Source organism: Fusarium odoratissimum (assembly GCF_000260195.1).
Source record: "Fusarium odoratissimum NRRL 54006 unplaced genomic scaffold supercont1.5, whole genome shotgun sequence".
NCBI classification, from domain to species: domain Eukaryota; kingdom Fungi; phylum Ascomycota; class Sordariomycetes; order Hypocreales; family Nectriaceae; genus Fusarium; species Fusarium odoratissimum.
In genome coordinates, this window is record NW_022158691.1 from 73,079 (window position 1) to 100,193 (window position 27,115).

Here is a 27,115-nt window from a genome sequence, read left to right on the forward strand (position 1 = left end):
CAACAAGTGGTCTCACAAGTGCGAATGCCCCAAGGGAACTGAGTGGAAGTACGGCAAGTGTATTCCCAAGTGCCCCCACGGTCAGCACTTCGATAAGGACCAGTGGAAGTGTGTCTGCCCCAAGGGAAAGATCCTTGAGTACGGCAAGTGTGTCTGCCCCAAGAACCAGGTTGAGAAGTATGGCAAATGTGTTTGCAAGGATGGCTTCAAGCTTGAATACGGAAAGTGTATCCCTAAGTGCCCCAAGGGTCAGACCTTCAACAAGTGGTCTCATAAGTGCGAATGCCCCAAGGGAACTGAGTGGAAGTACGGCAAGTGTATTCCCAAGTGCCCCCACGGTCAGCACTTCGATAAGGACCAGTGGAAGTGCGTCTGCCCCAAGGGACAGATCGAGCAGTACGGCAAATGCTCGTGCCCCAAGGGCCAGTACTACGACCGCTGGAGCAAGTCGTGCAAGTGCCCCAAGGACCTGAGCTGGGACGGACACAAGTGCGCCTACGACTGCGGCGAGGACGCCGAGTACAAGTATGGCGGCTGCGTCTGCAAGAAGCACGGCCAGGTCTATGACAAGAAGTCCAAGACTTGCAGCTGCAAGCATGGCTGGTACTGGGACCAGCACAAGGGAGCCTGCAAGAAGGGCGGCTACTAAAAGGTGCTGAATCGGGGGAGATGGAGGGGAATAGCTACTTGGTGGAGGACAGCCTGGAAGAGGCTCTGATGATCTTATGAGATTGCCTTTGGCTTTGCCTTTGGCCTGGACATAGCACGCTTACTTCGCTGCACATCGTTACACTCCTTATATACTTTACTTCATAGTGGATAATACTTAAATCAAGGATATTGCGGATCACATCTTTTGACTTTGTCTCTGGTGAATTTGCTTGACATGTTTTACCGTGAAATTGGTTCATCTTCACGACTTCAACGAAAGTAGACGAGCCAATGCAACTGACTCTGACATCGAGCTAACGGCCTAACCGTTCTTGGATTGACAACTGAGCTTCTTGGTCAGTCTCCAACTGTAAGATCTCTCCAACCCATTCGGGAAAATGCCATTATTCGTTGTGATGAAAACTGAAATGGCTATGTGAAGTTCGTGTTGTTTGGTGTAGGCATTGAATCGTGGTACGGTTAGAACTTTTCAAGACAGCAACAATTTAATGATGATGTCTTCTTTCATCCTCAGCCTCACCGTGTACGTGAAAATCTCATCGCCATTCAATAATAGCTGTATGTGAAGTGCATAATTGTCTGGCAGCTGTTTGGCACTGCAGCTGTATTGTTCTGATTCACTGCGATCCCACGTGACGCAGGTAAACAACTTCAAGTCCAACCCAACTCAAAACAAACTTACGACGTCGCCTCAACTTGTTTTTACTTTTGCCCTCAAAGCAAAAGCGACATCGCCTGTTTTGATCGTTACCTGGTCCTTTTTCTTGATTCATCATGCCTCGACTCTTCAAGTTCTTTGGTAAATCCACCATGACGCGCCGTCACTTGGATGACTGTGACTGGAGCATACCTCTCTCTATACCTAAAAGGCGAAGAGCACAAACTCCTGGGTACGTTACTCTATCAATCCATGCCGTTGTTCTGACCTTTGTACAGAAAGCTCTCGCTACTTCTTGCTTGCCCTGTCGAGATCCAACTCAGCGTCTTGGCCTTTCTATTCAAGGAGGACTTGGTGGCCTTGTCGCTTGTCAACAGGCATCTCGCCAATATCGCCCAGCCGATTCTTCACAAGGAAGTGGATGTCAGTTGTCCTACCCGCGGTACTAAAGGCGAACCCAACCCACTGGTCCTCGTGGTCCGAACCCTTCTCGCGCGGCCTGATCTTGCCCAGGCTGTTCAGCATCTGCGCTTCGATGGATATGACTTTCCCGCAAGAAAAGTTGATGTGATCCCGACCACTCGTCTTACCCGCCTCACACGAAACGACAAGAGAAAAGCAGTGGAGCTGATTCGCTCTTCGGGTCTCGAAGACGCAATTGGCTGGGCGAAATGCTTCCTCGGGGGTCAAGTTGATTCTATAGTGGCGCTTCTGGTGGCCCTTACGCCTAGAGTCAGAACGATCTATCTTGGTGAAGACTTCTCTGTCGAGGTTCACTATCTCCGACTGCTGTTCGAGCCTCAGCACCTCACTGCTTCAAATACTAGCAGCTTGCACAAGTTCGAGTATCTCCGCGATATTACTGTGAACAACCACGCCGCAACCTATTACCATAGACGCTTCGACTTCACCAACGTTTTCCAAAGTTTCTTTCATCTTCATATGCTTGATAGGCTCTACATCTCTGGCAGCTTCCCTGAGGCTTCACGGCCCGTCGTGGCTGGCAAGAAGCTGGAACATCTGAGCCGGCTAGACCTGAAAAGGATTGGCGAAGCCGAGCTTGAGCAGATTCTGTCCCTCGCACCCAACCTCACAAACCTGGCATATACTTATGCCTGGCATTCAAAGACAGGGGATAGCTCCACTCAGCCTCTGACACTGGATCTGAGCACACTGCGGAATTCTCTCGAAGGTCACCGGCTCAAACTCAGATGGCTGGAGCTCCTCGCCATCGACAACACTGACGTCGTGAAGCAAAATACGCTTTGTCCTTTGGGTCTTCAAGGTTCCCCTCTGAAGCTACATGACTTTTCTAATCTTCGCATCGTTTTCATTCCGTGGATCTTCATCAATGGCCCGTCGCATGGGACGCAAACCTCACCGCTACAATACGTGATCCCGAAATCAGTCGTGTTTCTGAGCTTGACGGATGACCTGCACAGACAGCCATACTGGTGCTGGAATATCAAGGACATGAAGCAGATGGTGACCGACTATCTGCAGTATGTGAAGGAGGCGAAGACTGCCCTTACTGCGTTATACATGGTAGGACCATTGCTCGGAGAGGCCTGGACAGCTAAAGAGTCCTTTTCGACAAGAACACTTGCTCGTTCTGCCGGTGTCCGCTTTAGGGCAGTAACGATGACTGTGGCCGAGAACAGGGAGTCCGGCGAGGTGAAAGAGCGCTATCGTCGCTATGGAAAAGGCCCGCGAGGGGCATAAAATGAGATGAATTTGATTATGGGGTGAGCTTTGCGATTGAGGATTTCGAAACTTGGTCTCACTTCTCACTTTAAAGACATGATGCTTTGTTTGCTTGTATTTGTCACGGCTGAGATCGAGTTTGGGGCGAAGAAATTTGATCAACCCGCAGGTAGCAGAGTCAAGTTCTCTGTGCTGATATAAGCTCTCGGCCACAAGTCTCAACTGCAAATAACACATCTGGCTCACAAATTAGACATTATACCAAAATGCCTGACTAATTGCTACAGCGTAAAAGCTAATATGAGGAAAACATTGATTATGACTCTTTGACCGGCTTTGAAGGCATATAAGATGCTCCAAACCGAGAAAAGGTTGACCTGATGAAGGTTTCGTAATGACACGTATGTCGGTGCCATTGAGGCAATCAGAAGGTGGTGGTGGTATGAGTTTATGAGTTAGTCATAAGGTTAGCAAATATACTTCTGGTTTAACACAATGGGCAGAGTCAAAGGATGCAGTTATCAAGGCATATGACTGATTTTATAGTGAGAAACTACGCCTTCATGCATCGGCCTCAGAAAACCAGACGAAACATTTGGTTATGGCGGGACTATTTATTGCGAGTGGTTAAAGGCATGGTCCTGTTTATGTTCCTGGCGGAAGCGAGGTTTGTTCAGCGTTTGTGGAGTTTAGTCCCTTCGTGGTTCGTACTAAGATTCAAAGTTTCATTCCCTGTGAAGAGTAGCTGGAGACTTGAAAGTTATTTTTCTTGACGGTACATTAAGTGATAGAAACGCACGGACTATATCTTCGCCATCTGCACTCTTCCTCTTTTTCTTCCTTTTCATCATCGTCAATCCACAGTCACAGGATCAATCACCGCAAATCAACGCCATTATCTCCACCACCACGCGCTTATTCATTTCAGCACTTGAATTTCTGATATCGCGTGATCGTAAGCTATTGTTTCATATTACTTTTCCTATACTTGTTTTCTATTCTTCTTACTTGAACCGATTCGTTTTCGACACGGCGCTGCTATTGTCAGTAACCAACGAGCTCAGAGTATGGCACCACCTAGCCCCTAGGAGACGGCTAGTAGTAAGGTACCTATTGAGAAGCAAGTTGAAGACACCCAGACAGCTCTGCTTCAAGGGGCTCAGTGGGCAGATTTAGATACACCACACCAAGCCTCAGCGTCTCGTCCACGCGCTAACCCATCCCACTGGATAGTGGTCGATCTTGATATCACTCCTCGCCAGACACCTATCCCCCGCGCTACCACCTCTGCCAAGCAGTACATCTCTACCGCTACCATGGACCCAAGCAAGCTTGTCCATGTAGGATGGAAGCGCGTGGCTTGGCCCGAACTACGAATCCAGCGACTTGAATCATCCCGTGAACGACGACTGCCTAGCTCTGTTGAAAAGCTGAGAACCGACATCCGGAACCATGCTTATACTCTCCTTAAAAAGCACAACCTGTTCTACCGAGACGAAAACGGAGATGAGAACGAGGTCCTACTGGAGATGCTCCAGCACCCCCTGGAACCCGACACTGCGCAACCCACCATCATCATGCTCGCTCGCTGGTCACCTGCCAATGCTGTTGCTTTCAGGAATGTGGCACAAGAAATGGTTGACTGGTTGGCCGACTGGGCGACCAACGTTTCTCAACGCATAAATGTAGAGATCACAGCACCGGAAAATGTTCAGACAATCTATTATGGTGCAGTCGGCGACCGAGCCCTATCCAACGCCTGGGACTCTACCAGGGAGGCCGTCGATAACCTTCTTGAGTCCCTTCCGTCCACCAAAGGCTCACTGACGTGCCTGGCGTTGCAAAAATATGGAGTCAATCCAGAAATCAATGCCAATCCCCCAACAGTTTACATGTCAATGGATCATCGCTCAAATGAAGCTACCTGGAACTATGTTGCTACCCGCGTCAAAGAGCTTCTCAACAAGCAAGGATGGAATCATGTTCAAGTTCACATTGAACACAATCTCAACATGTTTTGTACATTCCCACTGCTGCCAATAACCGATGATAAAGCCGCACGAATGGAAAACGGGTACAGAAACAGCAAACGCATTACTGGCGATTACCGCAACACAGTCCAAATTGGCGACGACATTGGGGCCGCTCGCTACACCACACGAGAGGAGGATGAAAGATCTAGAGACCCAGGAGCTGGTACTCTTGGTTGTTTTGTCCAGATTAAAACAACCAATCACCAGGAATGGCGAACCATGATCCTCACCAACTACCATGTTGTCAGGCCTGCTTTCGACGGGTTTAAGTTGAAGACGGTAGGCTCAGAAAGTGTTGCCGCAGCTCCAGACAATGACAGTGATCTCTGGTATGTAGACGTCCATGGATACTCGCCGCACAACAAACATAACCTCAAGGGCCGTGTTTGTAGCATGGAAAGCCCGAGTCGCACCAAGCATAACTTCACTATCACAAGTATTGACGATACTATCGCGACTCTAAAAGAGCAAGCAAAGTTCTGGCAGCAGACTTTCAACTCTACAAAAGACGAGCGACACGAAAGGAATCTACGTGGTCTCAAATCGAGAATTGCAGCTTTGAAGGTTGAGAGGAGAGAAAAGGTCACGTTCTTTGATGGTGATAAACACTTCGCTGGCAGAATCTTTCTCTGTCCTGGCTTCCTACGTAAATCTAAGGGGCGAAGGATGGATTGGGCTTTAATCCACCTTGACAAATCTCGCTCATGGTCAAATCGTCTCCCAGACATGGACGATTGGAAATCTCTCCAAGATGAAGACAAGCCCTATCGCACCTACGACATGCCAATCACAGATCCATTGCACTCACTGGAGGAACGAACAAGCCTAGGCCATGTTTACAAAGTCGGAGCTGTCACTGGAGCGACAACTGGGGACTGCCATGACGAGCAGGAGAACGTCAAACTGGTCGACGATGTACATCTTGGTCAGGATGAACGCAGCAAAACAACAGAGCTCATTATCAAGCCTGGAGGCCCGGGAAAGTTCTGCTCCCATGGCGACTCAGGATCTGTTGTCTTTGACAGCGACGGAGGAATTGTTGGTTTGTTTTTTAGAGGACACAAACACAATGGTTCTTTCGATGACGGGTATGGGTACGCAACGCCTATCGAGTTGGTGTTTCAGGACATCAAGGACTTTTCGGAGCAAGGTGTGACGGACATTCGAATTGCGAAGGCATAAAATAAAGGGGTTTGGTCTTTCGAAGTAGGCTGAGGGTTATAGGATTGCTCTCAAGGGGATTTCTTTTAAGGGGAAATATGCTCCTCGACGGGCATTGAGGCCGAGGGATACTCGAGCTGTATACCGTTTTTCTCAAAACTGCCAAGAGGGCAACCTATTTTAGACAATTATTAATAATGGCAACAAGGATTGTGGTTTTAAGGTTGTATTGCTAGGTGCTTGCACGACAGCTGAAGTTATAGCTTCTTGGCAATGTCTCCGCTCTTTGACACCTGGTTCCGCGTCTCAAACCACGTGGCTTGACGGGCCCGAACCGATGGAGCGGTATGAATACGACCATAGCTCTTGGGAAGGACGGGATGTTGCCTGTTCTCGAACTGACAGCCGCTGAGTTGCTATCAAAGAAGTCGGTCTACCGGGGCATGCCACTGTTATACATTTGCGTTTACTATCTATTGTTCTGGTTTATTATCTTTGGGAACAATATGATGCTGAGGAAACATTGACGAATGAGATTCACGACAGGCCTACCGATTCACCGACCTGAACAAGGAAACGCAATCGCACGAGCTATATCAGCCAGTTTATGCACCAGCATATCTTGAATCACAATTCAATTCCGCACAACCGATACCATCCCCTTATCGCGGAAGATTCTTGCCGGTGGCAACGCAGCAACACCAAATGTGTTCCAAGAGCCGATATCACCAGACCTAAAACCGCGGAATTAACAGACTAAGACGAGTAGTATTCTAGATGCGGATAGTCGACGCAGCTAACTGACAGCTGAACCTTGATAAGCCCAGCTGCCGTTTTCTGTCTCACTAACAAGCGATAGCGTGCACATACCGTTAGCTACCCGGAGGATCACCCCGTTCTGAGCTTTAGACCCGCCTCTCTATTTCGGGGTGGTGCCAAGCCGCGGGACTGTCAAAGCATCTCCATGGGACTGGTAATTTGACGATGGAGGGTTTCAATTGCGACGACAAGAAGGGATAAATATATCCGGATGAATCGGATGCATAAATGTGGTGATAATGGGTCGGTCAAGAGTGAAACGTGAATTTTGCCCAGTCGTTAATTCGTGGCTTGAGGCGTATGACACCACTTCTTCTAGCCTGACACCATCAACGCGCTTAAAAACAATTAGTGAAGAAAAGAACAAAGCCAAAGTCTTCGAGAATGGAGCGGTTCAAGAGTTAATAAAAGATAGTTTCGGTGCAATTGTGGTCTAGGTAATTACCAGCGAAGTGCAGAACCGAATGATCCGAGATAAATGGCCGAGACAGTTTTGAGGGGGGCATCCACAACGCGACTCCACCGTATCTTTCTGCAGGGGGGGGGGGCTAATTTTTCAGCGAAAGGTCAAACTGTTACGTCTCCTTTATGTAACGACAAGACTTTTCTATGGCTGGCCCTACGAACACCACGTTTTCCCCAGACTTTCGTGAACGGTTTATGAGTAAAAGCTTTATTTCCCCAGATTTTCTAAACGAGCAGATTGCCGCGACGTTTAAATGATGTGAATGAAGTGGCTTGTTGATGCCGACGGGACTGGATCTTGAGCTTGTGATTAGGGCGTTCGATTCCCACGTGTCAGCGAGGGAGTCTGAGCCAACAGCACCGAACAATTGGCCCGGAGGAATTCATCGTTATCAGGGGAAATTATAGCGCACTCTGGCTGACTCAGATTGAAGACGCAATCAGTTATTTGCAGCTTATCAGACCATTCTTCCCTCTCCTTTTTGCTGGCTTCAACTGTTGCATCCCTGCCGCCACAATCTTTAGCAATTTCTGCAAGGGGAAAGTCGCCGTGTGCCTGGTCCATAACGCCAAACCGCATTCCAGCACCAGTGCCGACTTCGCAATCGCTGCACGTCGCCAAGAACTGAAAAAAAGCATTGCGCTCGGGCATAATTGACAGTTGAGGCACCGGTGTCGCAAGAGGTGATACGATGTATTTGTCCGAGCTATCGGTAACAGTTTCATATGTGATCCCTTGACGAATTGTCATTGGTTCGAGATCGAGCCAATTATCCTTTTGGTCAACGACTCGCCCATGATGGAGGCTTTTAGTGGCTGCATGCCCCTGGCGTCAAACTCCATTGACGTGCCGCCATCACCTCAACCGTATCGAACTGCAGCCAACTGCGCCGCTTAGTCTGACCTCGAATTGTCTGGGCCCTGATAAAGTTGGCCAGGGGGCATTCTGCACCCCTTGCTGCAGTGTTCAGTCGATCCATTGTTCATTAATGTCCCGCATTCCCCTCGTTTTTGCTTTTGCTTTGCCTTGGTTGTTAAAAACTTTCTATCTGGTTTATTCTACCTTACGTTGCAGGCTCTAAGGGCCATAGCCCTCCAGTATGCCGCTCTACTCGGACGCCCCCGATGCGCGCCAGTTCTACGAGGATAAGCCGACGCTGCTTGTATCATGGTGGATCACGGTCTTTTGTGTGGCCATCATCCTGACGCGAATGTCGGGTCGATACGTACGAGTCGAGAAGTTACTCAAGGAGGATAAGATCGCTGCTGGTGCACTTATACCGCTGGTACTACGAGCTGTCTGTGTTCATTTTGTGCTCAAGAATGGAACGAATAATGTCAACTTGGATGGATTGAAGTTGAGTGCTGAGGATATTGATAAGAGGATCGTTGGGAGTAAGATGGTGCTTGCGAGTCGAGTCTTCTATGCTTCCATGTAAGTTCGCATCACCGGCCGATGTGCATAAAGCTAATAATGTTTTAGTCTTTGGATCCTTAAACTTACGACGCTTGAGTTCTTTGAACGTCTTGCTGGTGCTACTCGACGCAGGTCACATCGCATAATGATCCACGCCATGCGCGCAACACTCGCCGCTACATTCCTCGCTGTTGTTATAAGCGACCTTGCAGAATGTCAACCTTTCCCTCGTTACTGGCAGGTCACACCCGACCCTGGGCCTCAGTGCCGTCAGGGGTTCGTGCAAATGCTCACCATGGGCGCTTGCAACGCCTTTACCGATCTTGTCCTCATCGCCTTTCCCATCCCCATCATCCTCTCCACCCAAATCGCCACCAAGCGCAAGGTCCTTCTCATCATGCTCTTCAGCTTCGGTTTGCTTACTGTCGGTATTACATTATATCGTATACCCCGCATCATCGAAGCAAACGGGAGTCAAGTCGTTCGTACAATGTGGGCATCAATTGAGATCCTCGCCGCCACAGCAGTCGGCAACATCGTCGCGCTAGGCTCATTCCTCCGCGACAGCGGTGTCAAGCGCAAGAAGTTCAAAGAGTCAAACAGCTACTCCGGCTATTCCAACTCGCGCTCTCAGTCGCAACCTACAAAACTTACCCGCACGGCACATAGTCAGTGGGAGGATGAGGATCATGTTCGCACGACAGAGGGGATCTGGGCAAAGTCGCATGACACAAGCGATTCAATTTCTAAAGATGAAGATTTGCGAAAGTCGGGTGAAAGACCTGTTAGTCCGACGCAGAGTCACGATTCGCTTATTACGCGGGATCAATTGACTGGGTCGATGGACCGTGATGAGTTTGCGTATCAGCAACCGCCGACGGCTGTTATCGCGGGAGGATCTAGACAGGTTCAGCGCGCGCAGCCGACGAGGGATAATTGAATGCGATAATTATGTATATTAGGACATGACAATAATCACGATTTACTTTGTTGATACCGTTGGTGGCTTGTCAGTGATTACATGATCCTCTCATGTAAGCGACCGTTTATTGTACGTAATAGCTCACCACGATGGCTTCAGGGACCAGGACCATCCCCGGACCCAGTGTGGATATGGCCAGATTCTCTTCCCCATGGGCAGAACAAGATGGGGGACGACTTGACATGTCCAGTGAATCACCTTCCAGGTACAGAATGGCATGAGAATTGACGAGAGTTACAGAGTGAGGCAATAAACTTGACCCAGTAACAGTGCACGAACCAAGTGGAATCTCGCTGATCCCACGCAAGTGAAACGTTGCGCTCCTTCCACCCCCTCAATTATCTCTCCTCAATCGCATTTATCTTCTTTCAATTACTTTCTCACTGTGCCGCATTAATTCTCCTGATCTTCACAAGCAAGAGTGCATTTTGGCGTTCTGTTAGTCCTCTTTTGGCATACTCGTAGCCCATCATTGGTTCCCCATCCCGACAATCTGCACCCGAAGTAAACCGCGCATATCCCAAAAGTCCTTCTAGAAGCCTTCCAGAACGCCCGTTTGAAGACTTTTCTTCATGGTTACAAATGATCGGCATCCAACCCCCGTTGTAACGTCATTCGCTACCCCAATTCCCTCCGCAACTGTCATCTTTCATCCTTTCATCCCCCGCAACCAACGATGAAAGATCCCCGCGATGCGCAAACAATGCAAACGCTCAATATAGAAATGGGCTCCTCGTGGAGCATACACGCCCATAAACCACGGACTTCATGGCTCCATAGCTTCCGGCGCGCAGATCCTCTCCCAGGCTATCATCCCACTGACGCACCAGAGCGCTACTACGACCTACGCGCCGCAAATGCGAAAACGGCAAATACAGCGCTTGCGCGAGAATTAAAAGGTCGCCATCTGCAAATGATTGCCTTCAGCGGTGCGATTGGTAAGCCTGGCTTTCCATCTCGGCAAATCTCGGCTAACGTGGTGTAGGAACTGGATTGTTCGTCGCGTCGGGTGCATCGCTTTACAGAGGCGGACCAGCCAGTTTGTTGATCTCATATTTACTGCTCGGGGCGATGCAGTATTGTACTATGCAGTGTCTTGGGGAGTTATGTGTCATGTTTCCTATCGCGGGCTCGTTTTCGGCGTTTTCGACGAGGTTTTTGGATCCGTCTTGGGGGTTTGCCATGGGTTGGAAGTAAGCTGACTGAAAATCTCTGATTTGCCTTTACTAACTGTTGCAGTTACTGTTTACAGTGGCTGTTCATTCTACCGCTGGAGATAATCGCTGGGGCGTTCACGATAGGGTACTGGAATCCGGATCTGACAAAGTCCATATTCGTCGCTATTTTTCTCTTCGCTATTGTCGTTATCAACCTTTTTGGCGTCAAGACATATGGCGAGGCTGAGTTTATCTTTTCTCTTATCAAGATCACCGCCATCGTTGGCTTCATGTACGTCAATCTCCTCCCGGCTCTCCCGATACTGACAGTTTAGATTACTCGCCATCGTGATAAATGTCGGTGGGGAGCCCGAGAGTGGTTACATCGGCGGCATGTACTGGCGTAACCCAGGCCCCTTCAACAACGGCTTCAAGGGCTTTTGCAGCGTCCTCGTTACATCTGCATTCTCCTTCACAGGCACAGAGCTCATCGGTCTCGCCGCTGCCGAGACAGCGAATCCGCGCAAATCATTACCGACGGCGATCAAGCAGGTTTTCTGGCGTATCACGATTTTTTACATCGTTGCGCTATTGCTGGTTGGGTTGTTGGTACCTTCTGACGATAAAAGACTTGTCGGCGGTGATAACGTCGCTGATGCGACGGCGAGTCCGTTCGTCATTGCGATTGAGAAGGCTGGGACTTCTCTGCTTCCGAGTATCATGAATGCAATTATCCTTGTTGCAGTGATCAGTGTTGGGAATTCAGCGGTTTTTGGATCGTCGAGAACTTTGGCTGCTTTGGCTGAACAATCGCATGCGCCGCAGATTTTTGCATACGTGGATCGTCAAGGCCGTCCGCTTATGGCAATCCTGTTTGCATCGTGCATCGGTCTACTCGCATTTCTCGCTGATGTCAGTTTTCACGATTCTATCTTCAATTGGCTTCTCTCTATCAGTGCATTGAGCACTTTGTTTACATGGGGAAGCATCTGTTTATGTTATATCCGGTTTCGAAAGGCTTGGTATTACAACGCGCATACGCTGGAACAACTACCGTTCAAGTCTCACGTTGGCGTCGCAGGAGCGTGGTTTGCTTTTGTTGGGTACATCCTTGTGTTAGGCTCTCAGATTTGGATCGCGGTCTCGCCTGTTCATGAGCCCGGTATTGACAGGAGCGCATCTGGACTTACACAGAATTTCTTCTTGAAAGTTTTGACGATACCCATCATCTTGTTGTTTTATGTATCTCATAAGGTTTGGTATCGTACGCAGATTGTGCGTCTACCGGATATGGATGTGGTGACGGGGCGGAGATACTTTCGTGTGCATGTTATGACTGAGCAAGAGCGGGAAGAACGACATGGCTGGCCCAAGTGGAAAAAGGTCTACCGGTTTCTTTGTTGATGTACTTGCATTTGATGGTGTTTGCATAGCGACTGATGGATGGTGTATTTATATATAGAGGCGGAACAATAGCGTTATGCAATGCTTACTGTATACCTAGTCAACTCATGATTCATCAAGATATGAGTGAAGCACATCCAGCAACCCAAAAAGCTACCATTTGTTGTGTTCCACTGTCTCAAGAAGTGAATTCTAATACATTAACTGATTCTACATAGTCCTAGATGTCTTCTCTAATTTATGTCTTTACATGAAACTCACTACACAATGGCCTCGATAAAATCCATCCAACACCATCCTCTATGACTTTATCCCACCTTTCCGATGCCGGTATCTTCTCCTCATGCGATCTAAACCCGTGCGGCAGGCCCAGGAACAAATTAACGTCTGTCGGAACACTATATCTCGTTAATCACCGTCCGCCAGACAACCTATAACATCAGCCACTCACCCGGCTTCTGACAGCATCTTCCCATACAGAAGGGCCTCGTCTCTAAGAGGATCCAGGCCTACGACACCAAGTACAGTAGGAGGCATGCCTTTAACTTGTTCTGGTGATGCATTTCCTGGGTTGATCTTTAAATCATTGACATCCGGGTTCTCAATCTTCAACAGACTCGTGAACCAGCGAAGTTCTTCGACGGATAACATCGGTGCGGATAAATTTGTCTTGTAAGATGAGATAGATTCGTTCTCCATCTTTCTCAGCTGCGGCTCGTAGCAATCAACGTGGGCTAGACAGGGAATCATGAGAACTTGGCCTGCGATAGGAGACCTTCGCTCTGTTGTCCTATTCAGATGCTTTTGCAATGTGAAAGATGCAGCTACCCAAGCACCAGCTGATATCCCACCGATGATGACCTTTGAAGGGTCCCAGAACATCTTGTTCATGTTATCGTGAGCCCACTCGAAGGCATCTTGAGCATCATTCCACTGCGTCGGATACGTAAACTCCGGCGTATGTCTGTAATCCACATTCAAAACCGCCACATTAGACCCAATTGCTATGCGTGCACATATCGCATCTTCAGCGTCTAGTGTACCGAACATGAAACCACCGCCTTGGAAGTGAATATACAGCGGTAGCAAGACATCGTCTGGTGCATTGACTGGTCGGTAACTCCTGGCTGGTATGGTACTTCCATCGCGAGAGGGAATGCTGTGGTCCTGTATCTGCAACCGAAGGGCGAGTTTGATCATTGAGGTTCTTGCGATGGCTTCTCGTTCTCTGTTTGCCAATCTTTTCATCTCCGGGATCGGCAATTCTGGTACTGGTGCCGGCGGCAAGGATACTTCGAGGGCAAGCCACTCGGGGCTTACTCCGTCGTAGCATGAGAAGTCACACATTAGAAAGTCCTTGAGCAATGATGGAGGAAGTCAATGTGTATAAATCTATATACCTAAGACGTTGCTGACCGGTTCTTTAATTTCCATTAACCGAGGCTATCGGTGATCGTTGAGCGCTAGGCCGCGAAGGGAAGAGTTTAGAAGCATAGTAGTGGAACAGTAATTAGGAGATAAAAGATGGGATTTTGAAATTCTTAAATTATATAAATGCCAAACAAAACAATTCAATGAATTGCCCTTGTAGGTAATATAGTACTTTTAGCAGTACCTTAGGATATGTTAACTGAAAATACCTGCCCGCATAGTCAGTCGCAGAGTACAAAGCAACCATCATTATGTAATCCACTCAAACGTGTTATGTGCTATCTTGTTTGTTGGCCCAAATGCTTTATTGTTTGAGACATTTTGGGTAAAATCTTATGTTGAAGAAAAGAAACGTGACCTTGTCACGCGCGTTGGCAGCCTAAATTTCAACCTTTTGGCCAGCAAGCGTCTCCAGAGCTCTCAACACTCTCGACTTACATCTCCGTTTTGTTTTGTTTTCCCATCTCAAGCACGCGCACACACAACAAGAATGGAGACACATTCTGATGATCGCATCATTTCGCGACTCGCCTGTGACATTTAGCTTGATCACTGCAAGGTCATTCATGACATTATCTCCGCAAAACTATCGGCGATTCATCCAGAACGCCGTGTATCGTCCTTGGGCCTGCTGGACACTTTACCAGCAGAGCTACTCGTCATCGCACTTGAACTTTTCGACTTTCAGTCACTCTCACGTCTCTCGCGCGCTTGCTCGAGAGGCAAGAGAGTCGTTGAGAATTACGTACCGTATCAGCATGTGACTCAGCATGCACCGAAAGTTCCAACAGCGTTAACAAAGACGAACCTCGTTGGTTATTACCCTGCTTCAGCGGTATATCGCACCCTCCGGACCCATCGCTGCGTTTCCTGCTCAGAATATGGGGTCTTTTTATACCTACCCACATGCGAGAGGGTCTGCCTTGAGTGTCTTTTTCAAAACAGAGGCCTGTGGATGATGACGCCAAAGATGGCTACATGGTACTTCCGCTTGACACACCGACAAGTTCAGACCCTCCCTATTATGGAACTTATCCCAGGGACGTACAGTCCCAGGGGCCCTGAAACGGTGCACGGCGAAGTTTTCCAGCTGGTTAATGTGAAGATGGCTAAAAGGTTGGCGGTTGAAGTTCACGGCTCCATGAAGAATCTGAACGACGTATTGCCCCGACAGATGATAACATCAAACAATACTTATCTTTTTTTTCGCTATCGCGAAGCACTTCTGGAGGGACCAGGATGCGACCCGTGGAAGCTTCCAGAACAGCGTAATATGGGTGATGATCCTTACGCTGGTGTGTCCAGTCTACGCGTGCCGTACATTACAGACTCGAGAGCGGACTGGGGACAGCTTTGTAAGGGATGTGAGATCGCATACAAGGACTTTAGGAAGGGGTCTCTGCCTTTGGGTGTTCTTGCAGGATTACGTGCCCTTCACAGAAGACCAGGCCGACCTCTTATTGCATGAACAGCGAAATTGCATTCACGCCATGGGCTGTTGGCCCACGCTAAAGACTGTTATGGGGCACAGAAACTACTCAAGAGTTCGGGGGGCCAAGACCAAGTCGAGGCTCCCAACGTTGTTCCCGTTGCTAACGATAGTTGAAAGTAACAGGTGCACCTCGCCCTGAGTCATCTGTCAACTCAGATGCCAGTTTCTGAATTTCAGCCTTCCCCGTCTTCTCATCATATTGCTCAGCATGCTCAAAGCCAATCATCTTGACGTTCCCAGTGGACCGCTCGACAATAAAGTTGTAGCGATTGGCGTCTCCATGGACAAACCCCAACTGGTGCAACTTGCGCAAAGCCGCCTCGCATTTTGGCAGATCCGCCAGTGTCGCATAATCGCCCTCTATCTTTTCTAAAAGAAGCCCAATATTTCTACCTCCCTCGAAGAGGTGTCCCAAAACTTCGGGGGTTATTCGGACCTCGTCAGGACTTTGCAACCTGGTCAAAGCTTCGTACGTCCTAGTCTCGTGCTCGAGTTGCGGAACGAGCCACTGCAGAACGGCAATTTTGGATATGGCAGTCTTGTCCTGATATTCGACCTCTCGAACCCGTTGCTTGTGATATTTGATGCGCTTCAACGAAAGAACGTCGATGTGTCGTGGATGCCAGGTGGATTCGACCTTGTCCAGTGGTTCGAAAGAAATATCCGATTGAACGCTGCCGTCCGGGCCGAGAGAAAGCCTCATCTTCGTCCAGTCTGCGTCCGGGAATGGGGGAAGTTCTGGCACAAGAAGATATGGCCTACAGAGCGTGTCTTCATCGAAAATGCGATTGGGACTCGCATAGCCAGGAATTGTAACATAATGTACACGCTTACCGGCCCGAATGCGGTATAGTCCTTCGTCATCGTCTATTTCTTGGTTGAGGATTTCAATATTCGACTTGGGCACAATGTTTCCCTGCTTTGTAATGGCGTTCGACATAATGGCAGTTATATCGGTGATAGTGCTGAAGGAAGAATCATGGGGTTGTCAAGAAGTTTTATAAGCAACAGGGCGCCGCGGTTCGAAGCATCAAGGCATGTTTCCCCGCCACTCATAACAGTTAGCGGCAAATGATTCAACCCCGAATCTGATCTGGGCGCTTACGCCTCGCTGGGTAGTAGCCGGCGGTGGTTCTTCCTGGCCTGCGCCCATACAGTCATTTCATAGGCCTAACTGCCAACGGTTGGTTATTTGAAGAATCTAAAAACTACAACCAAATCATGATCTCCCTCGACGCGCCACACATCATATTCTTAATCCACCGGAAAATTCAGTGTACTGTCGAAAGTATTACAAATAGCTCAAGTCTTCATCGAAACTACTGCGCCAAACATCTGATCAAGGCAAGAAAGACAAAGGACTAATTCAGGGAACGCTTAGCATGTTAGAGACATGTTGGTGCCCCCCACGTAGCTGGGTTCTCTTCCAGGAACCTTAGCGGCCTAAATTTTAACCTTATTGGCAGCAATCAGCTACATAGTAGCTGTAGAATTCGGATAGATTGAAGTGTTGTGTACGAGCTTGGAAGATGCATCAGTATACCTGTCAATGGAAATTGTTTATGGTCGAAATATGATTTGAATTTACAAGAATACCTTGGTAGGAGGTGGAGTGGCGGGAAATGTCTGCCCGCTTATGTCATCGTCAAAATATCTCACCTCACAATCGCCTCGCTTGCGAGCGGACCATCATCTTCCTTCAAGACCACGGCCCGTCAAGATCCATTCCGCCATTATGAAAGCATCACAACGTCGATCCCAGCGTGCATCTGCGGCCTGTGACTTTTGCCGAAGGCGAAAGGTGCCAATCCATTCACCATACTCCAGCGAATCTGCTGACTTATTTAGTTGGGTTGCAATAGCGCAAAGCCCAGGTGTGAGAATTGCCAGGGTCGGGCTATTGAGTGCACGTATTCTCAGAGAACTGCTCAAGCCAGGTGAGATTGTTCCGCGACCGTTGAGTGCTGGTGGTTAACATGGGTGTCAAGACCGTCTAATGCGCGCATACATAAACTGGAGGAGGAAAATGCCCGTTTGCGCGAACAACTGTGTCCAAGGAGTCCGGAGTTGAGCAGTTTGCCTTCTGATACTCTGCGGGGAGAAGTTCACTTGGCTGAAAGACCGAGTGCTGATGGATCTACACCTACGCTGAACAGCATCAACGATCATGCTCGCCAAGCAAAGGCGCAAGCAGTCTCTCCTTCTTGTCATTTAACGACCGGGCAACCCGAGGGTGCCGCTTTTCATGGCCCTTCTAGCGGAGCTATCAACATAGGAACTGCCAAAGACTCGTCTCGTATGCTCAGCTCCGACGATATTGCGAAGAACCAACTTTTGGCAGAGACAACTAGGCAACGTGAGTACATATCACTCGAGACTCAAGATTCGATGCTCATTCAGACCAGGTCAACTAGAAAAGGTCAACCTCAGAGCAGGAAAGCTTGACTTTGGTGACCTCGACCCAAAGATCGGCATGGATCTTCTTTCCAAGTTTTGGAACCGCCAACATTACATGGGTTCTATCGTCTATCGACCAGCCTTTATGCGCGACATGGCATGCAACGGTCCTTACTACTCTGAGGTCCTTCTTAGGGCTATGCTGTTTTCCGGATCAATGCATACAGTTGATGCAGCCGCTCTCCGAAACACTGGCAAGCTGAATTCCATTGGGCGTCCATATCGTATCAAGTTCGAACAAGCCTTGCACGCTTGCGGCGCTCAGGTGTTGTTCAAGAGTGATATCACTACGATACAGGCGCTACTGGTCGTTGCCGATGCCCTGTTCTCATGGTGTAACGAGAGGAGTCTCTCGTGGCATTACTTAGGTATCGCGATCGGTATGATAATCGACCTTGGTCTACACATCGACGGGCCAGCTCGAAGATCGTTAAAGAAAATAGCCCCAGAAGATATGGAGATCGAGCGTCGCGTGTTCTGGGCAACATTCAGTAAGCCTTCAAACTTCTGCAGAATTATTTATAGCTGATCTTTCTAGTTTCGGACAAGGTCCAGTCTATCTACCAAGGTCGTCCAACTCGATTACGCGAGCATGATAACCGTGTGCCGATCGTGTTCCTCGATGAATATGAAGAACTGGAGGATTTTCATACTCGAACCTATTCTGCTCAGCCGTCTCAGTTGGACTGTCCGACACATAGTGTCTCCACGTTTGAGCAACTTTGTAGACTCAGCATTATCATGGATCGAATTCTATGCGCTCTCTATGCGGAGAAGAGCGACGCGAAGAGTGCTGATGGACTATGGCAGACCGCAATGTCTCTTCACCGCGACCTCCAGTCTTGGAAGGATGGGTTGCCGGTGTATTTGAGAGTTGATCTGAACGACTCCGCATCTTCTACCATCCTTCCTCATAACCTCTCCCTGATGTAAGCTTTCTAATTCGCCATTTCTGTCCACGTACTGATTACAGCAGGGCATTACGCAACTCATTAATCATCTTGATCTACCGCCCTTTTCTCTCAGAAGGCCATCTGACATCTGTCTCCACAACGGTCGCACCTGAAGCCTTCTTTAACTGTGTCACAGCAGCGATAGAGATTCATCAAATTCTACTACTCTACAGACAGAAGTTCTGTTTCAGGACAGCGCCTTACTTTATCTCATACGCCACATACGTTAGTGCGACCATTCATGTCCGCATGGCTGCACAGAAAAGCGCGGGCTCGCAAGCCCATTTGTGCCTCAGAAATTGTCTGGAGATTTTATCCGAACAGCAGACGTGGTGTCATGCACCAAAACGAACAATGAAGATTCTTTTAGGTATTATGAACCGCTTGGGAGTCAACGTTGGAGAGTTTGTGGCGATAGAACCGACAAGCTGTCAAGATGGTCACCTGGGAGAGGTTGACATGTCTGAGGTAGCTGAAGTCGGTTCTGACATAGCTTACCAAATCTCTGCCGTGCCGCTGGTGCAGCAGCCTACACCTGATACGACAGTTGACTTTTCTAGCATGGAACTTTCCGACTTTGACATCAATCAGGTTATGCAAAGCTTTGTGTTTGAGGTTCCTGCGATGCCACAGGAAGACTTGGTACTAATGTCTGAACCTGGCTTCAATAATTATGACACGGGCGACGAGGCACTCATTAGCCGGGATATGATGGTGTTTGATGACTTGTTCGGGTTCGACTCTAGTACCTCTTAGGTCATCAGTCTGACTGTCGTAGCCTGGTTAGTCAATACACTCTACCTCAGGATCCAATTCAGTTCATATCGAAGGGAGCAATCGGCTCCCTGAAAGTCGCGATTAGATCTCTCGGGCCAGTCCCCGTATCTGCACCAACTTCTATACGTCATGTCAATCGGACCGTTTACAACGAAACGTTGGACTGAAACCTGGAAACATTCGGCCAAAGTCTCGAAAAATCAATTTCAAACGATTAATCCCATCGAATGAGGCTCAAAAACCTAGCGTCTTAGCGGCTCTTTCACGGATTTTAGCCTCCGTCGAAGTTGACGACCGGCGGAAAGCCGATGCAGCGGACACTTGTCCGGTCCGAGATATCCGATCGAACCGCTTTAATTTACATCATTGCACCTGTAAGGCTGAGCACTAGAATTTTCTGTGACAGTGTTATGGATCTACAGTGATGCAATTGTCACGATTACCGAGGTCAGAAGCATGTCAGAAAATATGTATAATAACAGAGTCACATTTTCTTGGAGAGATGTTTCACTCATCAGCTTATAGACAACACAGACATACTACTGCTCCAAATCATCATGACCTCTCCAAGCGCTGACGTTCTCGGCTACGAGAAATCTATTTTTGACGCCGGTCTTCATTTTGCTCGTCCTGCATTTACCTTTCAGACCTCCCAATGGGAGCCTTTGGCGAAAGAGACTCTATCTGCAACTTCTTGGGGCTACATCCATGGAAATTGTGGCAGCGGCTCGACTTACAGGAACAACCTGACGGCTTTTTCTCGCTGGTCAATAGTTCCGAATCGCCTCGTGCCTAGTCGCAGGGATGAGGATGGCAATGAGCAGTTCGCTGATACTTCTACGACGGTCCTTGGCCAGAAGCTTCCCTTTCCGCTGGCAATTGCACCCATTGGGGTCCAGAAGATATTCAACCCCGAGGGTGAAGCCGCTACTGCTCGGGCTGCTGCATTGCTTGGAGTTCCGTATACTCTTAGCACAGCTTCGAGCACAAGTATCGAAGATGTTGCAGCAGCAAATGGCAAAGACGCACCTCGATGGTTTCAACTCTACTGGCCGAGCCGTGAACACGACGACATAACCATCTCGATGCTCAACCGCGCCAAAGCATCCGGTTATACGGCACTTTTCGTCACTCTCGACACTTACGTCCTCGGCTGGCGTCCGAGCGATCTAGACAATGGCTACAACCCGTTCATCCACCCAGATCACATTGGTGTCGAAATCGGCCTGACAGATCCTGTTTTTCAAAAGAAGTTCAAGGAGAAGCACGACTATAATATCACTGATGCAGCGAGTGGAGTCTATCAAGCAGCTCAGGGCGGATCCGCTGGAGCTAGTCTCGGTGACGCGGCGAGAGAGTGGGCCAAGATCGTATTCCCCGGTCATTCCCATTCCTGGGAAGACGTTGAGTTCTTAAAAAAGCATTGGGACGGTCCCATTGTCCTCAAAGGAATTCAGAGTGTTCATGATGCCAAGAAGTGTGTTGACGTGGGTGTTCAGGGAATCGTAGTGAGCAACCACGGCGGTCGCCAACAAGATGGTGGAGCTAGCAGTCTAGGCATGCTTCCGCGAATTGTCGACACTGTTGGGGATAAGCTTGATATCTTCTTTGATAGTGGTATCAGATGCGGTGCTGATATCATGAAGGCTATTGCCCTGGGAGCGAAGTGTGTTCTTGTTGGACGGCCTTATGCTTATGGTTTGGCGTTGGGTGGTGAGGATGGTGTAAGGCATGTTCTGAGAGCGCTGTGTGGTGATTTGACTATGAACATGCACTTGGCTGGACTGAGGGATGTTGGTGAGGTGAATCGGGATATTTTGGTAAAGGAGAGTGATCTCGTGTAACGAAGGGTTTATTAGTAGTAGACAAGACACGAAATGTTCACGGCGGACCTATATACTCTAGATCTTGCAACGGGACCATATTTTTTCTTTCTTATGTCCTAAATCTTGATCTATCTCCCGTGATCTTGATCCAGCTGCAGGTCTATCAGGGTCGACCGATTTCATTAACCATCTTAGTCTACAGTATGGGCATTGTGGACTAATCTATCAAGCTGAGTAGTTCAATTATTGAGCAAGATTGATATGATATGTGGGAACATAGTCGTTGATGTTGAAGCAAAAAGATCTAAGACTGTTTGTGCACAAAGAACAAAGGCGAGAGATCCTGATCTTGACATTGGCCTGCAAACCCTTGCATTACTACAAATGTTTGCTTTCAGGTCTTGTGTTTCATTGTCGCTCTTTTTTTCTTTTTGAGCCTCTTTGATGCTTCACATTGTCCAAAGACATTACATCCGTCAGTTGAGATTTACGTGCATGTTCCGTGTTTTTTTTGTTTTTGTTTTTTTGTTCCATCTTTGCTTTTGTGAATAAACACTGTTCGCATTGTCAAATAAAACTTGCATCGCCTCTTGTGCATGTTCAGTTGTGCTAGTTATAGATTGTTCGGGTAACTTGACAAAGAACATATCCCCGCGGGTTTCTTGATATAAAAAACGACCCAAACCCGTACAATTGTTACAGGTCAACAAGCCTCTCTGACATTCAGACTTGAATCAACAATTGCAGATATCGTTCGAATTCGCATCCACAACACTCCTAACATCAACCATCATGTCTTATCACAGCCGAAACGCCAGTGGAAGCAGCCACTCTTCTCTGCTCCGTCTCCCTAGCCCCATTGAGCTAGATGAGGATCATACCTTCTCCAAAGCAGCTCTCTATCCCCTCGACCACACAGACTACGAGCCTTGTCGCAAGAGGATCATCAACACCAGCTTCGGCGCCCGCCGGGTCATCCGTTTCATCAACCATCTAGAGACCCATGACCCCGTCCAGCACGATGCCGCGGTGAAGAGGCTTATCGAGATTGGTGTCGATGTGGATGACTTGGTTCGTCTTTCTAAGCGTCGTGCTGAAGTTCCCTGGGAGGAGACTTGGCCGTATAACTGGGAGAAGAAAGAGGGTTTGCTTTTGGGATATATGAAGAGGAACTTGCCTCGTTGGATTGCGATTATGAAAAAGACAGAGGCTCGGGAGGCTGCCGAAGCTATGGGTGAAACTCTTGAAGACGATGATTCAGACGATTATATCACCGCTGATGAGATGGCTGAGACTGAAGCTACCCAGGAGCACGAGGTTCGTCCAAAGGAAGAGGTTGAGGATGGCGTGGATATCGAACAGACGAAAGGTTCCACGGCTAAGGATGAAGATATTCATACCGAGGCTAGTTCTCCTAAGAGTTCGATGACTCTCATGGAGTTAATCGCGTCCTATCGCAAGGCCCATGCGGAACAGAAACGAGCTGGACAGATGCAGAACCAGAAGAAGGAGATCGAAGTCTGATAGGAGAGAGGTGGACAGTTTGTTATTTTTACTTACCTCGTGTCTATAGTTGGTCTTTGGAGTTTGAATATTGGCTTTTCGAGATTTAAATAAATCTTAGAACATTTTCTTATTCAGATTGCAATTAAAAACTCCTCCACGAGGTGTGTATGGGCTTCACCTTAATGTTACGGTCTATGAACTATAAATGTCGACTTACCTCTGTATAAATGCCATGAGATCAAATATGCTCCAGTAATAACAGGTACTCTAGTTATGCAAAGTAACCGAAGAATGATTTGCACTTGGAACTTTTGGAACGATCGGACATTTTGGGTGGCATCAAAGCGTACTATTGTGACCATGGCGTTGTTTTATCGGACTTGATGAATTGATCTGCATGCCGTCTGTTCCGGCGTGAGACTTGTCGAAATCCCTACCCAAAGTGAGAGCGCTGCTATCACATGACAGACCTAATCGCTTCAGTATATAAGCTAAGTGAATAGTGCTTACCTCTCAGATATTTGATGTTTATTCATACTCAAAACCCGGAGTCAGAAATTTCATAGAAACATCTGCATCCTCCCTCACCACTCAAAGTTCCGTTGTAATCATAAGCTCGCAGCCACTACTCTCGACTAGTCTTACTACTGTGCGCCCCATCGACAGAATGACTAGCAACACCTCATCTCAAGTGACACCGCGGCCCAGTGAGCTTCCAGATGCAAAACGGGACGCTATCAGGGCCTTCGAAGTTTTGAAAAACGGCGGCGTCATCATTGCCCCAACCGATGTCGGATACGGCATGATGGCCGCAAGCGTCGATGCGATCGAGCGTATCTTTACCGCTAAGAGGCGTAAAGCAGGACATTCCATGGGCGTCATCGGAACATACGACCTTCTCACGCGACTATATGAGCTTCCAGATGGGAAATACACCATCGTTCAAACATTTACGGAAGAATTAGGTTTGACAGTTGCTTTCGTTGGAAAAATGAAAGAGTCAGCGGCAGAACTTATTCCGAATGTCGAGCGGGTCGTAAAGAATGGTACTTTAGGCTTCGCCATAGGGGAAGGTCCTTTTTCACGTGAACTTGCGCGGCTAAACAATGAGAATGGTTTAGTGATGGTGGGCAGCAGTGCCAACTTGACGGATCAGGGGCAGAAATTTCGAGTTGAAGACATTGAGCCTGAGATTATTAAAGCAGCTGATTTGGTTGTTAACTATGGTCGACAGAAGTGGCACTTGTATGGAAGAGCTGGGACTATTTTGGACCTGGATAATGAACGTGTCTTGCGGATTGGGGCAAACTATGAGAATATAAGGGAGAAGCTGATTGATTTGTTTGGATGGGCTGTTCCAGAAGATCCGGACTATGATATGACTGGGAAGAAGACGGTTGGCTTCTCAATCAAAGCGAGTTCTGATAGCCGAAACTTATAGCACAGAACATTGAAAGAAAATGCGAGATGATTACAAACTCATAAGAGTTCTATAAATAATGGTGAATGGATGGTATATACCCGAACTCCCTACTCCTGTTCCCGTTCATGGTCGATGCTGTACCGTGTTATCGGCTGGCAACTCATGCGTGAAATGCGTAGGCGACCCTCCCATTTCCCATGGTCCATGTCTCGCAGCGTTATTGTTCGGTGCTTCGACCGATGCATATCCATGTTTCGGCCCATCTTCTGCCGCAAGTGCAGGGGGTGCAGCCTTGTTTGCCCGTCTTCGTCTCCAGAGCATGAAACCAGCGCCGGCAATGAGAAATGCTCCAGCAACAGCGCCTACAGCCACTCCGGCAGTTGCTCCCGTGGATAGCCCGGACGACGGCTCGTTTGTCGACGAAGCAGTGGCCGCACCATCGCTAGTCGTTTCACTTGCTTCGCTGGAAGTCTTTGTCTTGGGGTTCGGTTTGTTTGTTCGTGTACCCGTTGGCGCTGAAGTAGTTGCTGACGAGGGATCGGTGATGTTGAATGTATGGCTTGCGAAAAGGGCTCCTGTATCGCCTGTCTTGAAAAGCCAGAGACTAAATGAGTTTCCGTCCGCGGGGTCGATGCCTTGATATGATGCGATCCATATGTACTCCTTCGATTTGCTGTTTGCTGGTACACGGTCAACCAACAGTTCACCACTGACTTCTAATAAACTTACATTGTAGGTTGTATCTCTTCCCAGTGTCGGTTTGCCACATGGTAAGATCAGTAAACTCCGCATCTGTCTCCCAGGTGATCTTGATCTCCTCTCCCAGCTTATAGTGAGGATTATTTATACTCGAGTCGCTCGGTGGCGGGTTCGTGAATGCACCGCTCACTATCTGATGAAAAGCTAGAAATGCCAGTATGGCAAGTAATCGACGAGTCGCCATTTTTCACTTTGTAATGACGAAACGCTATGATGCGGAGGAGAGAAAGGAAGCGAAGGAAAGACGACACGCGACACAAAGGATTATCACATCTTATAGCTTACCTGTTGATCCTTCTCTCATGGGCGCAGTGGTGCATGACAAGGATCGACATCCTGCAAATGTCCTTAATTAAGAAGCGGGAATGAGCCTCGCCATTCATCTAGTATCCGCTAGTGAGTGGCTTGGTGTGTCAGACAGATATCGGCCCCCGTTGTCAACAGGCTGTGTAGATGAGGAGTATTGCTGATTAAATCATCTTCAAAGGAAGTTTGTATAGATTTGCGACATGCGATGATCTTGAAGATATACACCTTTCAGTCGCTATAGCGACAAACTCTCAAGGCATCCTTCACGCAGTCTCCGAAGTCGAGCGTTTCCTCAGTAGAAAATAAGACATCAACATGGACCATCCCTGCTAAGACGGCAGTGAGGTGATCACTAAATGGTCCCGTGCAATCAGAGGCCCGCTTCCTTCGGTGCCTCAGCCCCCCGGTTTCAAGACGCTAGGATCGACAACCCTATCAAAGATGTTTCATCTCACTCAGCTCTCGATATTGCACTCTAGATGAAGATTCCTTAACAGTCGTCCCGCTGGAGCTTCTTGACCTTCGTGGCAGTGGGTACTCAACTACTCAATAGTCATCATAATCTCATGGAAATACCGACTGTCTCTCAACTTTCTCTCTTGTCTCGTATTCGCTCTCACTTGGTATCACTAATGCATGCGATGTTGGGGGAATCTGACTTTGCGCTCGTGTGATTGGTTCTGATCTCCCTGTTGTGATCCTTCTTGGTCCCGAGACTTGGGGAGCTTTACTATTCAACCAAGACGCGGGGAAACTACAGTTAAATCCGACAGATTTTATAACAGCTTGGGTTCTTAGTTATGGACAAATATCTTCATATACCTGAAATCTTCACAAACCAAGTACTTTCATGTGTCTTGGCATCTTAGGATAGAAGTTGCTTGTCTTTGGATGTTCAGAGCCTCCGGCTGATGAAAGGATCGACTTCATCTAGCCATCCTTGGCTAGAGCACTTGCATCGCCTATCTGGGCGTCCATTGCGAGTTATTTCCGGAACAACTCAGCCTCTCTCGGACTCTCATTATTTATCGCTGCGGATCTTTGGCTGGTGGCGTCTTTACCTAGCCATTATTATAACTCTGATCTAAATCTTCAATCTGCTATTGTCATAGGCGACAAGCTTTATTCAACTCAGCTAAAGCTTTAATGTTTCCCCCGGTCAAGCCTAGGGCTGGGTTTAGTAGTTGAGTACCCTAAATTCCCGAGGCTTCGTGTATGCTGTCTTGACTCATATTTGTCCGCGGCCTTCTTGGCTATCAACGTCGTTGCAACATTGCTGAGGAATCGAAAAGGAGAATCGAGGCATATTCCCCGACAATGCGGTTCTCTATGATATGCAACGTCAGGTATCAAACTGTATTCTAGCCCACATACCGAGACAGGCCCTTTTTTCATGATCCTCCATACAGTCATGGCAAAAGGCATGCAAGATATAAGAAACAGCGTAGTAAGCAATCAACTCCTTCGACGGAAGGATGACCGAGGAGGCCAATGCTCACAACCTTTAGACATTTCTGTCCGACAGCCCTGTTTCCTTCTGTTTGTGTCTCTGGGAAACTAGCTTAACAGAAGAGATGCAATGTCTAAGGACGTCAACTATCATCCAGAAATTGAAAGCTCGCTTTACCTCTTATACAGAAGTCAAGACCAGATGCAGCAGTATTGATGTCTCTCAAAAGAATATTTGATACAGCCAAATATGAGTACATC

The 27,115-nt window shown here is 48.1% G+C and overlaps 13 protein-coding genes across 13 annotated transcripts in view; 10 read left to right on the forward strand and 3 right to left on the reverse strand.

Moving 5' to 3' along the window:
- Positions 1-851, forward strand: part of FOIG_03936 (uncharacterized protein) — a 1,855-nt gene extending 1,004 nt beyond the window's left edge. Inside the window, exon 2 of the mRNA XM_031201974.1 lies at positions 8-851. Within this exon, the coding sequence (XP_031067421.1) occupies positions 8-649 (642 nt within the window). The 3' untranslated portion in view covers positions 650-851. The remainder of the gene's footprint in view (positions 1-7) is intronic.
- Positions 852-1,446: 595 nt separating this feature from the next.
- On the forward strand, positions 1,447-3,052 carry FOIG_03937 (uncharacterized protein; the record flags this gene model as incomplete). Its single annotated transcript, XM_031201975.1, has 2 exons — positions 1,447-1,562; positions 1,609-3,052. 2 exons carry the CDS (start codon positions 1,447-1,449, stop codon positions 3,050-3,052), a joined length of 1,560 nt encoding a protein of 519 aa, XP_031067422.1.
- A 1,298-nt stretch (positions 3,053-4,350) lies between these two features.
- Positions 4,351-6,249, forward strand: FOIG_03938 (uncharacterized protein; the record flags this gene model as incomplete). Its single annotated transcript, XM_031201976.1, has 1 exon — positions 4,351-6,249. The coding sequence occupies one exon, from the start codon at positions 4,351-4,353 to the stop codon at positions 6,247-6,249; it is 1,899 nt and encodes a 632-aa protein (XP_031067423.1).
- A 2,123-nt stretch (positions 6,250-8,372) lies between these two features.
- On the forward strand, positions 8,373-9,996 carry FOIG_03939 (uncharacterized protein). The gene is made up of 2 exons (XM_031201977.1): positions 8,373-8,947; positions 8,996-9,996. Exons 1-2 carry the CDS (start codon positions 8,613-8,615, stop codon positions 9,867-9,869), a joined length of 1,209 nt encoding a protein of 402 aa, XP_031067424.1. The 5' UTR covers positions 8,373-8,612; the 3' UTR covers positions 9,870-9,996.
- Positions 9,997-10,263: 267 nt separating this feature from the next.
- On the forward strand, positions 10,264-12,566 carry FOIG_03940 (AAT family amino acid transporter). Its single transcript, XM_031201978.1, has 4 exons — positions 10,264-10,849; positions 10,897-11,104; positions 11,151-11,360; positions 11,404-12,566. Exons 1-4 carry the CDS (start codon positions 10,588-10,590, stop codon positions 12,470-12,472), a joined length of 1,749 nt encoding a protein of 582 aa, XP_031067425.1. The 5' UTR covers positions 10,264-10,587; the 3' UTR covers positions 12,473-12,566.
- A 353-nt stretch (positions 12,567-12,919) lies between these two features.
- FOIG_03941 (uncharacterized protein) lies at positions 12,920-13,865 on the reverse strand (the record flags this gene model as incomplete). The annotated part of the gene is made up of 1 exon (XM_031201979.1): positions 12,920-13,865. Exon 1 carries the CDS (start codon positions 13,817-13,819, stop codon positions 12,920-12,922), a length of 900 nt encoding a protein of 299 aa, XP_031067426.1. The 5' UTR covers positions 13,820-13,865.
- Positions 13,866-14,230: 365 nt separating this feature from the next.
- On the forward strand, positions 14,231-16,614 carry FOIG_03942 (uncharacterized protein). The gene has a single exon (XM_031201980.1). It carries the CDS (start codon positions 14,859-14,861, stop codon positions 15,369-15,371), a length of 513 nt encoding a protein of 170 aa, XP_031067427.1. The 5' UTR covers positions 14,231-14,858; the 3' UTR covers positions 15,372-16,614.
- Positions 15,496-16,335, reverse strand: FOIG_03943 (uncharacterized protein; the record flags this gene model as incomplete). Its single annotated transcript, XM_031201981.1, has 1 exon — positions 15,496-16,335. The coding sequence occupies one exon, from the start codon at positions 16,333-16,335 to the stop codon at positions 15,496-15,498; it is 840 nt and encodes a 279-aa protein (XP_031067428.1).
- A 516-nt stretch (positions 16,615-17,130) lies between the features above and the next one.
- FOIG_03944 (uncharacterized protein) lies at positions 17,131-19,834 on the forward strand (the record flags this gene model as incomplete). The annotated part of the gene is made up of 6 exons (XM_031201982.1): positions 17,131-17,196; positions 17,244-17,332; positions 17,384-17,751; positions 17,801-18,343; positions 18,391-18,781; positions 18,829-19,834. 6 exons carry the CDS (start codon positions 17,131-17,133, stop codon positions 19,559-19,561), a joined length of 2,190 nt encoding a protein of 729 aa, XP_031067429.1. The 3' UTR covers positions 19,562-19,834.
- A 129-nt stretch (positions 19,835-19,963) lies between these two features.
- Positions 19,964-21,548, forward strand: FOIG_03945 (L-lactate dehydrogenase (cytochrome)). The gene has a single exon (XM_031201983.1). The coding sequence runs from the start codon at positions 20,140-20,142 to the stop codon at positions 21,424-21,426; it is 1,287 nt and encodes a 428-aa protein (XP_031067430.1). The 5' UTR covers positions 19,964-20,139; the 3' UTR covers positions 21,427-21,548.
- A 652-nt stretch (positions 21,549-22,200) lies between these two features.
- Positions 22,201-22,932, forward strand: FOIG_03946 (uncharacterized protein; the record flags this gene model as incomplete). Its single annotated transcript, XM_031201984.1, has 1 exon — positions 22,201-22,932. One exon carries the CDS (start codon positions 22,201-22,203, stop codon positions 22,930-22,932), a length of 732 nt encoding a protein of 243 aa, XP_031067431.1.
- A 507-nt stretch (positions 22,933-23,439) lies between these two features.
- Positions 23,440-24,381, forward strand: FOIG_03947 (uncharacterized protein). Its single transcript, XM_031201985.1, has one exon. It carries the CDS (start codon positions 23,582-23,584, stop codon positions 24,353-24,355), a length of 774 nt encoding a protein of 257 aa, XP_031067432.1. The 5' UTR covers positions 23,440-23,581; the 3' UTR covers positions 24,356-24,381.
- Positions 24,382-24,460: 79 nt separating this feature from the next.
- FOIG_03948 (uncharacterized protein) lies at positions 24,461-25,280 on the reverse strand (the record flags this gene model as incomplete). Its single annotated transcript, XM_031201986.1, has 2 exons — positions 24,461-25,017; positions 25,067-25,280. The coding sequence occupies 2 exons, from the start codon at positions 25,278-25,280 to the stop codon at positions 24,461-24,463; spliced, it is 771 nt and encodes a 256-aa protein (XP_031067433.1).
- Between the last annotated feature and the right edge of the window lie 1,835 nt (positions 25,281-27,115).

What these genes read in the sequence shown, in the direction of transcription:
- FOIG_03939 (XM_031201977.1), top strand. Translation starts at nt 8,613, where the DNA reads ATGCCGCTCTACTCGGACGCCCCCGATGCGCGCCAGTTCTACGAGGAT. An exon ending in CGAGTCTTCTATGCTTCCAT is followed by an intron (nt 8,948 to 8,995) that starts GTAAGTTCGCAT and finishes ATAATGTTTTAG; the next exon opens with TCTTTGGATCCTTAAACTTA.
- FOIG_03940 (XM_031201978.1), top strand. Translation starts at nt 10,588, where the DNA reads ATGAAAGATCCCCGCGATGCGCAAACAATGCAAACGCTCAATATAGAA. An exon ending in TGCCTTCAGCGGTGCGATTG is followed by an intron (nt 10,850 to 10,896) that starts GTAAGCCTGGCT and finishes AACGTGGTGTAG; the next exon opens with GAACTGGATTGTTCGTCGCG. An exon ending in GGGTTTGCCATGGGTTGGAA is followed by an intron (nt 11,105 to 11,150) that starts GTAAGCTGACTG and finishes TAACTGTTGCAG; the next exon opens with TTACTGTTTACAGTGGCTGT.
- FOIG_03942 (XM_031201980.1), top strand. Translation starts at nt 14,859, where the DNA reads ATGATGACGCCAAAGATGGCTACATGGTACTTCCGCTTGACACACCGA.
- FOIG_03945 (XM_031201983.1), top strand. Translation starts at nt 20,140, where the DNA reads ATGACCTCTCCAAGCGCTGACGTTCTCGGCTACGAGAAATCTATTTTT.
- FOIG_03947 (XM_031201985.1), top strand. Translation starts at nt 23,582, where the DNA reads ATGACTAGCAACACCTCATCTCAAGTGACACCGCGGCCCAGTGAGCTT.